Genomic DNA, 13,421 nt, shown 5'->3' on the forward strand with positions numbered 1-13,421 from the left:
AGCCGGCACTGCTGGCTGACTTCTGGCATGGTAAGATGGCACTGTTTATGTGATGGCATGCCACATTTGGCCTGATTGGGTGAATGTGACATGTTGTATAGAGCACTTTGAGTAATATGGGTGAGTAAAAAAGTGCTGTATAAGAATCAGTCCATTCACTGTCTGAACAGAGTTTCGTCATGTTACTTTTGCACTATTATGTTCCAGCACATGTTGTTATTACATGGCTTACATGGCTAAGGTACACATTAGGCTGACATCTGGGGCCAGAGCTGAAACTGTTCTGGGCCAGCACAGGGCCAGCAGTGTGTCTGCAACTGGCCTTGTGCTGGCTCATGTGTGGGCCACCTCTGGTAAACCAGATCTGGGCCACCATAGGGCCGTCATTCTTTGCGGTACGCAGGCCATGTGTAAGCACATTGTGTGGGACAGATCCAGGCCATACCAATTTTGCTATGTGGGAGGAATTATGTAAAAATAGAAACATCATAAAAATGAAAATGAACATAAAGTAAAATGTACTGAAAAGAACATCAGTATGGCCATCATTATTTGCTTGGAAAGTCTAAAGTTCCATGGCTTTGAACAGCCAGAGAACGCAATGCCCAGCTTAGAATGACTAAAAGTAACTTCTTTTAACATTCTGTCATTCTGCTTCTATATCAAACATCCACTAAAAATAGTCATTTGAAAAAAAATATTCGCCACTTTTCATCAGTTTGGGTTCCTCTGTTTATAGCAATTTTTAGAAAAGAACCCAATACCTTTGTCACTATACAGTTGTACAGTGAGATACAGAGCATCTCCTACTCATTGCAAACATGCTGGGAGGGTGGCTCTATCCGCCTTAGTGCAGCTGCTGTACCATACTGTGATGCAGTAAGTTAGTAGGCTCTCAATGGGCGAGTGGTGGAAGGGTGAGCTGTAGTCCACAAAGAGCAGTGTGGCGTAGCTCTGCCGCTGTTCTAGGTGACTCAGCACCGAGTGGAGGGTGATGGCATCTTCTGTGAATCTGTTTGCACGGTATGCAAACTGGTGGGGGTCGAATTCTGGGGGGAGGTAATCCTTGGTGTGCTGAAGGACTAGTTTCATGATTACCGGTGTGAGGGCCACAGGGCAATAATAGTTCAGGCTGGTGATGGGAGACTTCGTTGGTACTGGGATGATTGTGGCTGATTTTAGACAGGATGGGATGGCTGCTTCATCCAGTGAGAGGTTGAAGATTCTGGTGGAGATGAGGGTGAGCTGGTGGGCACATGGTCTTAGCACTTTACCACGTATTCCGTCTGGACGCCTTCCTGGGGTTCACTGCTAGGAACACTCATCTGACATCGTGCTCCGTTACAGTGAATGGAGCGGTGCAGGAACCAGGTGAGGATGAGGATGGGAGCAGGGCTGAGGCAGATGAATGCTGCTGTTGTGGTGTTTCAAAGCGGGCAAAGAAGCTGTTTATGTCCTCTGCTAGCTGCACACTCAGGTTTTCTGTTTTCACAGTTCTGCCTCTGTGGTTTATGATGTCTATTATTCCATGCCATGTGTTGTTGCTGGACAGGTGGGACCCCTTTTCAGGTCAGCTCGAGCAGACCTGTACAGAGCTCTGTCAACAGACCTACAGGGAGTGCAGAATTATTGGGCAAGTTGTATTTTTGAGGAATAATTTTATTATTGAACAACAACCATGTTCTCAATGAACCCAAAGAACTCATTAATATCAAAGCTGAATGTTTTTGGAAGTAGTTTTTTTTTTTTTTTTTTTTTTTTAGTTATTTTAGGGGGATATCTGTGTGTGCAGGTGACTATTACTGTGCATAATTATTAGGCAACTTCACAAAAAACAAATATATACCCATTTCAATTATTTATTTTTACCAGTGAAACCAATATAACATCTCCACATTCACAAATATACATCTCAGAATCAGAATCAGAATCAGAATCGTGTTTATTGGCCAAGTACAGTGGGGCAAAAAAGTATTTAGTCAGCCACCGATTGTGCAAGTTCCCCCACCTAAAATGATGACAGAGGTCAGTAATTTGCACCAGAGGTACACTTCAACTGTGAGAGACAGAATGTGAAAAAAAAATCCATGAATCCACATGGTAGGATTTGTAAAGAATTTATTCGTAAATCAGGGTGGAAAATAAGTATTTGGTCAATAACAAAAATACAACTCAATACTTTGTAACATAACCTTTGTTGGCAATAACAGAGGTCAAACGTTTACTATAGGTCTTTACCAGGTTTGCACACACAGTAGCTGGTATTTTGGCCCATTCCTCCATGCAGATCTTCTCGAGAGCAGTGATGTTTTGGGGCTGTCGCCGAGCAACACAGACTTTCAACTCCCACCACAGATTTTCTATGGGGTTGAGGTCTGGAGACTGGCTAGGCCACTCCAGGACTTTCAAATGCTTCTTACGGAGCCACGCCTTTGTTGCCTGGGCGGTGTGTTTTGGATCATTGTCATGTTGGAAGACCCAGCCTCGTTTCATCTTCAAAGTTCTCACTGATGGAAGGAGGTTTTGGCTCAAAATCTCACGATACATGGCCCCATTCATTCTGTCCTTAACACGGATCAGTCGTCCTGTCCCCTTGGCAGAAAAACAGCCCCATAGCATGATGTTTCCACCCCCATGCTTCACAGTAGGTATGGTGTTCTTGGGATGCAACTCAGTATTCTTCTTCCTCCAAACACGACGAGTTGAGTTTATACCAAAAAGTTCTACTTTGGTTTCATCTGACCACATGACATTCTCCCAATCCTCTGCTGTATCATCCATGTGCTCTCTGGCAAACTTCAGACGGGCCTGGACATGCACTGGCTCCAGCAGCGGAACACGTCTGGCACTGCGGGATTTGATTCCCTGCCGTTGTAGTGTGTTACTGATGGTGACCTTTGTTACTTTGGTCCCAGCTCTCTGCAGGTCATTCACCAGGTCCCCCCGTGTGGTTCTGGGATCTTTGCTCACCGTTCTCATGATCATTTTGACCCCACGGGATGAGATCTTGCGTGGAGCCCCAGATCGAGGGAGATTATCAGTGGTCTTGTATGTCTTCCATTTTCTGATGATTGCTCCCACAGTTGATTTTTTCACACCAAGCTGCTTGCCTATTGTAGATTCACTCTTCCCAGTCTGGTGCAGGTCTACAATACTTTTCCTTGTGTCCTTCGAAAGCTCTTTGGTCTTGGCCATGGCGGAGTTTGGAGTCTGACTGTTTGAGGCTGTGGACAGGTGTCTTTTATACAGATGATGAGTTCAAACAGGTGCCATTCATACAGGTAACGAGTGGGGGACAGAAAAGCTTCTTACAGAAGACGTTTCAGGTCTGTGAGAGCCAGAGATTTTCTTTGTTTGAGGTGACCAAATACTTATTTTCCACCCTGATTTTCAAATAAATTCTTTACAAATCCTACCATGTGGATTCATGGATTTTTTTTTCACATTCTGTCTCTCACAGTTGAAGTGTACCTCTGGTGCAAATTACTGACCTCTGTCATCATTTTAAGTGGGGGAACTTGCACAATCGGTGGCTGACTAAATACTTTTTTGCACCCCTGTATATGTGCAGACACATACAGGGAATTTGGTTCCGGTAGATGGTGGCTCTCAAGCACAGCAATGTAAATCTCACACACACACACACACACACACACACACACACACACACACACACACAAGTGTCTATATATACACATTACACATACATACACAAAGCTATGTAAACCAACTATAAATAACGAATCTAAACTTGTATACATGAAATACAGAAATCAATGAGGTGGAATGAATACTACAAAATGTACATAAGGTGCAGTTGCAGTCTGGCAGTGGGAGCAGTGTGACAGGTCAACTGTTAAGAAGGGAGATGGCGAGGGGAAAGAAACTGTTCCTGTGTCGGGTGGTCCTGGTCTGCAGGCTTCTGTACCGTCTGCCAGAGGGCAGCAGATCAAAAAGTCTGTGTGCAGGGTGTGAGGGGTCTGCGATGATTTTCCCTGCCCGTTTCCTGGTTCTTGAGAGGTACAGATCCTGGATGGAGGGCAGGGGGGGGCGCTGATGATCCTTTCTGCTGCCCGTACAGTCCGCTGCAGTCTGCTCCTGTCCTGTTTAGTGGCTGCTCCATACCAGACTGTGATGGAGGAGCACAGGACAGACTCAATGACCGCAGTGTAGAACTGGATCAGCAGCTCCTGTGGAAGACTGTACTTCCCCAGTTGTCTCAGGAAGTACATCCTCTGCTGGGTCTTTTTGAGGATGGAGTTGATGTTGGTCTCCCACTTCAGGTCCTGGGAGATGGTTGTACCCAGGAACTTGAAGATCTTCACAGTCGACACAGGGCTGTCTGATATGGTGAGGGGGAGCAGAGTTGAGGGATGTCTCCTGAAGTCCACTGTCATCTCTACAGTCTTAAGAGTGTTCAGCTCCAGATTGTGCTGACTGCACCAGAGTACCAGCCGCTCAACTTCCTGCCGGTATGCAGACTCATCACCATCTTGAATGAGGCCAATGACAGTGGTGTCATCTGCAAACTTTAGGAGTTTGACAGCAGAGTTATTGGAGGTGCAGTCGTTAGTGTAGAGGGAGAATAGTAGTGGTGAGAGGACACATCCTTGAGGGCACCAATACTGAGGGACCGGGTTTCAGAGGTGATCTCCCCCAGCCTCACTTGTTGCTTTCTGTCTGTCAGGAAGCTGGTGATCCACAGACAGGTAGCTGGTGACACGCTGAGCTGGGAGAGTTTGGAGGAAAGAAGTTCAGGCACAATGGTGTTAAAAGCCGAACTAAAGTCCACAAACAGGACCCTGGCACAAGTTCCCGGGCAGTCAAGGTGTTGCAGGATGTAATGCAGCCCCGTGTTCACTGCATCATCCACTGACCTGTTTGCCCGGTAGGCAAACTGCAGAGGGTCCAGCTGGTGGCCTGTAATGTCTTTCAGATGGGCTAACACCAGTCGTTCGAAGGATTTCATGACCACAGACGTCAAGGCGACAGGTCTGTAGTCATCCAGTCCTGTGATGGTGGGTTTCTTGGGAACAGGGATGATGGTGGAGCGTTTGAAGCAGGAGGGAACTTCACACAGCTCCAGGGATCTGTTGAAGATGCGAGTAAAGATGGGAGCCAGCTGTTCAGCACAGGTTTTGAGGCAGGAGGGTGAGACGCCATCTGGTCCGGGGGCTTTCCTGGGCTTCTGTTTCTGGAATAGTCGGCTCACATCCTGAGTGTGTATTCTTAGTTTCAGGGAGGAGGAAAGGGGGGTGAGAGGTGTGGTGGAGGTCGTTGAGTCTGGGTTGGAGAGGGTGGAGGTGGTCGTTGAGTCTGGATTGGGGAGGGTGGGGGTGGTCGTTGAGTCTTGATTGGGGAGGGGCAGGGTGAAGGGGGGAGAGGTGGAAGGTGTGTTGGGGGTCAATGTCTGAAGCAATGTCCCTGGGGAGGGGAGGGTGGGGCATGGGAGTCTGTCCGTCTCAAACCTGCAATAGAAAGTGTTTAACTCGTTGGCCAGGTCTTTGTTTGCTTCAATAGTGGGTGGGGGGCGTCTGTAGCTGGTGATTTCCTGCAGGCCCCTCCACACTGACGCAGGGTCGTTGGCTGAGAGCCGTTCTTCCAGCTTCTGGGAGTAGATCCTTTTAGCTGCTTTGATCTCCTTGGTCAGTGTGTTCCTGGCTTGCTTGTACAGGACCCTGTCACCACTTCTGTAAGCGTCCTCCTTGGCCTTGCGAAGATGTTGGAGTTTAGGAGTGAACCATGGTTTATTGTTGTTGTATGTGCAAAAGGTCTTTGTTGGCACACACGCGTCTTCACAGAAACTGATGTATGATGTCACAGTGTCCGTGAGCTCATCTAGGTTCTCAGATGCAGCTTCAAAAACAGTCCAATCAGTGGAGTCAAAACAGTCCTGCAGTTCCTGCTTTGCTGCGTTAGTCCACTTCTTCACAGTTTTGACTACAGGCTTGGCACGTTTGACTTTTTGCCTATAAACTGGAATAAGATGGACCATGCAGTGATCAGAATGTCCCAAAGCTGCCCGGGGCACAGAGCGATAGGCATCTTTTAGAGTGGTGTAGGAGTGATCCAGTATGATGTTGTCCCTGGTGGGGCAGTCTATATGCTGTCTGTATTTAGGGAGTTCGTAGTTTAGGTTTGCTCTGTTAAAATCCCCTAGAATAATTGTAAAGGAATCCGGGAATTTCCTCTCCAGGGTAGTAATCTGGTCAGCCAGTGCGTTGTTCACGTTGGCCTGTGGAGGGATGTAAACTCCGACCAGCATGAAGGAAGAAAACTCCCGCGGTGAATAAAAAGGTTTACAGTTGATGAGAAAACTTTCCAAGTGTGGGCTGCAGTGTTTCTGTAACACTGTGACATCAGTACACCAACCTTCATTAATGTAGAAGCAGACTCCACCACCCTTTGTTTTCCCTGAGAGCTCTGTTTCGCGGTCCACCCGGTGAAGTTGGAAGCCCGGCAGATTTAAGACAGCGTCTGGGACTCGCTCACTGAGCCAGGTTTCAGTGAAGCAGAGGGCAGCAGAGCGTGCAAAGTCCTTGTTAGTCCGGTTTAAGAGCAGTAATTCGTCGACTTTGTTTGGAAGAGAGCGGAGATTCGCGAGGTGAATGGAGGGGAGTGCCGTGCGGAATCCTCGCCGACATTCAAAAACAAAACAACAACAAATCAGCGACCAATATAGCCACCTTTCTTTGCAAGGACACTCAAAAGCCTGCCATCCATGGATTCTGTCAGTGTTTTGATCTGTTCACCATCAACATTGCGTGCAGCAGCAACCACAGCCTCCCAGACACTGTTTAGAGAGGTGTACTGTTTTCCCTCCTTGTAAATCTCACATTTGATGATGGACCAAAGGTTCTCAATGGGGTTCAGATCAGGTGAACAAGGAGGCCATGTCATTAGTTTTTCTTCTTTTATACCCTTTCTTGCCAGCCACGCTGTGGAGTACTTGGACGCGTGTGATGGAGCATTGTCCTGCATGAAAATCATGTTTTTCTTGAAGGATGCAGACTTCTTCCTGTACCACTGCTTGAAGAAGGTGTCTTCCAGAAACTGGCAGTAGGACTGGGAGTTGAGCTTGACTCCATCCTCAACCCGAAAAGGCCCCACAAGCTCATCTTTAATGATACCAGCCCAAACCAGTACTCCACCTCCACCTTGCTGGCGTCTGAGTCAGACTGGAGCTATCTGCCCTTTACCAATCCAGCCACGGGCCCATCCATCTGGCCCATCAAGACTCACTCTCATTTCATCAGTCCATAAAACCTTAGAAAAATCAGTCTTGAGATATTTCTTGGCCCAGTCTTGACGTTTCAGCTTGTGTGTCTTGTTCAGTGGTGGTCGTCTTTCAGCCTTTCTTGCACTGAACATAAGTTCCCTGCAATTTCTGAAGAATATTACAGTAAATCTGGCTGAAACTTGGCCCAGACATACAGCAGGTGTCCCAGAGGGGGGATGTGTTGAAAGTTGTACATCAACTACTCAGGATGATTTTTAATGAATTTTTGAAAATTGACATAATTCTACTGTATTGGCCACCTGCATTGGATACAAGTACCCTTTAATTTCTGAGGAATTCTACAGTAAATCGGGCTGAAACCTGGCACACAGGTACAGTAGGTGTCCCAGAGGGGGGATGTGTTGAAAGTTGTACATCAACTACTCAGGATGATTTTTAATGAATTTTTGAAAATTGACATAATTCTATTGTATTGACTGTATTGAATTGAATAAAGTACCCTTTAATTTCTGAGGAATTCTACAGTAAATCTGGATGAAACTTGGCCCAGACATACAGCAGGTGTCCCAGAGGGGGGATGTGTTGAAAGTTGTACATCAACTACTCAGGATGATTTTTAATGAATTTTTGAAAATTGACATAATTCTACTGTATTGGCCACCTGCATTGGATACAAGTACCCTTTAATTTCTGAGGAATTCTACAGTAAATCGGGCTGAAACCTGGCACACAGGTACAGTAGGTGTCCCAGAGGGGGGATGTGTTGAAAGTTGGACATCAACTACTCAGGATGATTTTTAATGAATTTTTGAAAATTGACATAATTCTATTGTATTGACTGTATTGAATTGAATAAAGTACCCTTTAATTTCTGAGGAATTCTACAGTAAATCTGGATGAAACTTGGCACACAGGTACAGTAGGTGTCCCAGAGGGGGGATGTGTTGAAAGTTGGACATCAACTACTCAGGATGATTTTTAATGAATTTCTGAAAATTGACATAATTCTACTGTATTGGCCGACTGCATTGGATACAAGTACCCTTTAATTTCTGAGGAATTCTACAGTAAATCTGGCTGAAACCTGGCACACAGGTACAGTAGGTGTCCTAGAGGGGGGATGTGTTGAAAGTTGTACATCAACTACTCAGGATGATTTTTAATGAATTTCTGAAAATTGACATAATTCTATTGTATTGACTGTATTGAATTGAATATAAGTTTCCATTAATTTCTGAGGAATTCTACAGTAAATCTGGATGAAAATTCGCACACAGGTACAGTAGGTGTCCCAGAGGAGGGATGTGTTGAAAGTTGTACATCAACTACTCAGGATGATTTTTAATGAATTTTTGAAAATTGACACAATTGTAGTGCATTGGCTGTATTAGATTGAATAAATGTTTCCATTAATTTCTGAGGAATTCTACAGTAAATCTGGATGAAACTTGGCACACAGGTACAGTAGTTGTCCCAGAGGGGGGATGTGTTGAAAGTTGTACATCAACTACTCAGGATGATTTTTAATGAATTTCTGAAAATTGACATAATTCTATTGTATTGACTGTATTGCATTGAATACAAGTACCCTTTAATTTCTGAGGAATTCTACAGTAAATCTGGCTGAAACCTGGGCCAGACGTACAGCAGGTGTCCCAGAGGGGGGATGTGTTGAAAGTTGTACATCAACTACTCAGGATGATTTTTAATGAATTTTTGAAAATTGACATAATTCTACTGTATTGGCCGACTGCATTGGATACAAGTACCCTTTAATTTCTGAGGAATTCTACAGTAAATCTGGCTGAAACCTGGCACACAGGTACAGTAGGTGTCCTAGAGGAGGGATGTGTTGAAAGTTGGACATCAACTACTCAGGATGATTTTTAATGAATTTTGGAAAATTGACATAATTCTATTGTATTGACTGTATTGAATTGAATATAAGTTTCCATTAATTTCTGAGGAATTCTACAGTAAATCTGGATGAAAATTCGCACACAGATACAGTAGGTGTCCCAGAGGAGGGATGTGTTGAAAGTTGTACATCAACTACTCAGGATGATTTTTAATGAATTTCTGAAAATTGACATAATTCTATTGTATTGACTGTATTGAATTGAATATAAGTTTCCTTTAATTTCTGAGGAATTCTACAGTAAATCTGGCTGAAACCTGGCACACAGGTACAGTAGGTGTCCCAGAGGGGGGATGTGTTGAAAGTTGTACATCAACTACTCAGGATGATTTTTAATGAATTTTGGAAAATTGACATAATTCTATTGTATTGACTGTATTGAATTGAATATAAGTTTCCATTAATTTCTGAGGAATTCTACAGTAAATCTGGATGAAAATTCGCACACAGGTACAGTAGGTGTCCCAGAGGAGGGATGTGTTGAAAGTTGTACATCAACTACTCAGGATGATTTTTAATGAATTTTTGAAAATTGACACAATTGTAGTGCATTGGCTGTATTAGATTGAATAAATGTTTCCATTAATTTCTGAGGAATTCTACAGTAAATTTGGATGAAACTTGGCACACAGGTACAGTAGGTGTCCCAGAGGGGAGATGTGTTGAAAGTTGGACATCAACTACCCAGGATGATTTTTAATGAATTTTTGAAAATTGACATAATTCTACTGTATTGGCCGACTGCATTGGATACAAGTACCCTTTAATTTCTGAGGAATTCTACAGTAAATCTGGATGAAAATTGGCACACAGGTACAGTAGGTGTCCCAGAGGGGGGATGTGTTGAAAGTTGTACATCAACTACTCAGGATGATTTTTAATGAATTTTTGAAAATTGACACAATTGTAGTGCATTGGCTGTATTAGATTGAATAAATGTTTCCATTAATTTCTGAGGAATTCTACAGTAAATTTGGATGAAACTTGGCACACAGGTACAGTAGGTGTCCCAGAGGGGAGATGTGTTGAAAGTTGGACATCAACTACCCAGGATGATTTTTAATGAATTTTTGAAAATTGACATAATTCTACTGTATTGGCCGACTGCATTGGATACAAGTACCCTTTAATTTCTGAGGAATTCTACAGTAAATCTGGCTGAAACCTGGCACACAGGTACAGTAGGTGTCCCAGAGGGGGGATGTGTTGAAAGTTGTACATCAACTACTCAGGATGATTTTTAATGAATTTCTGACATTTCCATAATTGTAATGACTGTATCGGGCCGTTACATTGTAATTTGTGCGCGCGCATGCGCGCGCGACTGTTCGCGCACGTGCACGTGTGCGCGGGTATAGGCTTTCAATCGGCACATAAAGCGAAAAGGCGCTACCGTAAAGACTGGTGTAAAAGCGCAAGGAAATTTATGCGGCGGATAGGAGGCGGCTGGCTTGACCGCGGCTCACAAATGACGGCTCACTTTACCGCGGTAGTGAGCCAGGCAGTTCAACCAGCCTGCCTGCCTGCCTCAGTGAGCACAAGCTGCGGGAGCACTGAGAGGCGCGGAAAGGTGTCCGAGCTGTCAAAAAACTGGATTATTACAGTCGCTGACGCCTGGATGTCATCCCCCGGCCCGGAGGAGAGGAGAACCGCAGTCATGTTGTCTTAGCTGGCCCAGAGAAAGCTAAATACCCGAGCACAGCCGAGGTAAAGTTGAGAGCTTAACTTGAGCAGTTTGCCATCATCCTCCTTTCATATGTCTATCTTCTCGCAGCGGAAAGGGGGGAAAAGGATTTAGTTCTCCTTAAATGGTTAAAAAAAACCTCAGAGCTCAAAAGTGGCGCTTTTTAGTGAATAATATTTTTGTTGAAGAGAAGCCCAACAAGATTGTATCACGGTCGGGTGGATCTTACACCGACAATGATTTCGGGCTGCTGTGAAGCAATGTGATAGTGAGCCGCGATTACAATGCTAACGCTGGATGTGCTTTCTCAAGTTTCGCTGGTGCTTAGATGAATAAGATCCGAACTTTTGCTGTGTGATCGTTGATCGTTTGGTCGGGCTTGCAACAAACGGCGGTCGGAAAGCTACCAAAATAACTTGTTATGGGGCTTTATCGACCTCAGTGAGAGGCAGTGCTTAAAAAAAGAAAAAAGAAAAACACACAGGCAGATAACCTGAGTGGAGGGGACCTGCATTGCTCTCTATCAGCTTTCAGTGGCCATGACCTGTTGCAGGTGCATAAACCTCGCTGGCAGCTGCAGCTCCTAAACATGTAAGGCGCAGCACAACACCAGCGGGGCTACAGTAACATCTAATAGACATTTTCTCTTCCTCTCTATGCAAATCCTTGCAGCCTGACAGTTGTGTTTGTGTAGTCTCCACCTGCAAGGGAACCCGCTCTCTGAAAACTGCTTCTAACTTGGAACTATTAATTTGCATATGGATACTGAATAAATGCATGATGGTATGTGTCCATGACAGGCATGTTATATTAAATGATCTAATAATATCCATATTTTCTCCCAATTTCTCCTATACAGGTGCTCCCTTGTGTGCCAAACATGTCGGACAAAATGTCCAGTTTCCTACACATTGGGGACATCTGCTCCCTGTATGCAGAGGGATCAACCAATGGTTTCATCAGCACCCTAGGGTATGTCCCTGTGCCTGTGTGGAGGGCCCACTTCACACTTTTCTTAAAAAATGCTGCTCAGTCATGATACTGAGCCAGCAGTTTTTGGAAGGGAGGAAATCACACTTGTAGTAGCAACTGTTAACCATTTTGATGACAAAGTCGAGAACAATCACATTTCTTCCCTTTAGTCCGATGCCTGTGTATGCACGTGTTTGCTTACACGCAGCGACAGGGTCATCATTTGGTCTCGGAATGGGATTAAGTAGTGAATGTAATTTGTTGCAACAAATGCAAAAAACATGCAGATTATGCTAAAGTTTGGGGCAGGCCTGGGTTGGAAGGGTGGAGTTAGAAGACAATAAATGGTCTGGTGGTACTGTTGGCAAGCCACTCATTTGCCCACACAGTCACAGCATCATTTTCCTCCATCAATTCTCCTTACTTGTAAAATGCATATTTTTGATATGGTCTGTCTGTTGGGATTACTTACACTGGCTTACTGCTTGAAATACTGGCCTTAGGATATGACAGAAATATCACAAGCGCAGTAAGATTCAGTTGTGCTGCTTTTAACCTCTCCCCTTTGTTCTGAATCTAAACAAAGCAACAAGAGAAAGTTTGCATTAATGTTTTTGCTGGTATGAACCATCAGGAAATCACAAGACGGTAAACCATGGCATTAGCATTAGTAATGGTATCAGGGCTATCTGCTCAGTGTCCTGGACCTCCCCTCCTGGCTCATGAAAAATGGAATGACCTACAGCGAAGACTGAGTCACTATAGAGACATTGTGGCCTTTCTGGAGTTCATGTGCTTCCCACATAGACACACACACGCACGCATATGCTAGCACATGTATTTAGAAAATTGTCATGACGGTTTTGGCCAGAAGCCATCCTCTCCACGCATAAACACCAACTCAGCAGCAGATCAACTGCCCTTAAAGTAAGACACCATACTGAGAAAATTCTGTACACATTAACTCTTTTTCTTCACTCAAATAGCAGTCCAAGTCAACAGCTGCAGAGGGGAGGGGGCTATATGAGCAAATGAAAGGCTACATTTTTCTTTTTCTTCTTTTTTTGGGGGGGAAAATGCTGCTGTGTGCATTGAGTATTTAGCAGGACCCATCCTGTTTGTGCAGAGGTGTAACTATTAAACTTGTGTTAATAACTGACCTCTGTGAAAGCGAAGTTGCGTGAAGCATGCTCATGTGACGACCCCCCCCCCCCAAGTACAGTAAGGAGTTTTGATGCCAGATTAACTTCAGCAGAGCTTAGCGTTGATTCAGTAAGACTCCACTGAAGGGCTGCAACACCGTGTTTCCAAAAGATACTCCCTCATTTGGTGTTTTGACAATACTGGTGTTGAAAACTGACTAACATGTTGATCCAAAGGCTAATTCTCGTAGTAAATTAGGTTTAGATCTGGTAACTGCAAAGGTCAGCGCATGTGATTCATGTTATTTTCAGCAACAACTTTGTGTTGATTTGCAGTTAGTATTCCTTCTAAGGGGTCAGGGAGATTAGAGCTTCCACAGTATAGTGGAGCAGTTGAATGCCTTCACTTTTGAGGTGAAAAAGTGCGAGTTTTTCCTTTAATTTGGCACTCTGCTGTTATTTGTC

The 13,421-nt window shown here is 44.4% G+C and overlaps 2 protein-coding genes across 4 annotated transcripts in view; one reads left to right on the plus strand and one right to left on the minus strand.

Annotated features, from left to right (window-relative positions):
* Nucleotides 1-810: 810 nt before the first annotated feature.
* Nucleotides 811-6,265, minus strand: LOC146709515 (uncharacterized). Its single transcript, XM_085457942.1, has 2 exons — nt 4,802-6,265; nt 811-1,245 (listed from the first exon to the last, which is right to left on the minus strand). The coding sequence occupies exons 1-2, from the start codon at nt 6,263-6,265 to the stop codon at nt 811-813; spliced, it is 1,899 nt and encodes a 632-aa protein (XP_085314068.1).
* A 4,420-nt stretch (nt 6,266-10,685) lies between these two features.
* The window catches only part of LOC146709516 (inositol 1,4,5-trisphosphate-gated calcium channel ITPR1), a 77,545-nt gene continuing 74,809 nt past the window's right edge, over nt 10,686-13,421 (plus strand). For all 3 annotated transcript variants that reach the window (XM_085456507.1, XM_085456508.1, XM_085456509.1), the window contains exons 1-2: nt 10,686-10,865; nt 11,702-11,814. In XM_085456507.1, coding sequence (XP_085312633.1) covers nt 11,723-11,814 — 92 coding nt within the window. In that variant the 5' untranslated portion in view covers nt 10,686-10,865; nt 11,702-11,722. The remainder of the gene's footprint in view (nt 10,866-11,701; nt 11,815-13,421) is intronic.

Source organism: Copadichromis virginalis, linkage group LG5, assembly GCF_057382275.1.
Source record: "Copadichromis virginalis isolate Kocher_CV1m ecotype Utaka linkage group LG5, C_Virginalis_male_GT1.1, whole genome shotgun sequence".
NCBI lineage: Eukaryota > Metazoa > Chordata > Actinopteri > Cichliformes > Cichlidae > Copadichromis > Copadichromis virginalis.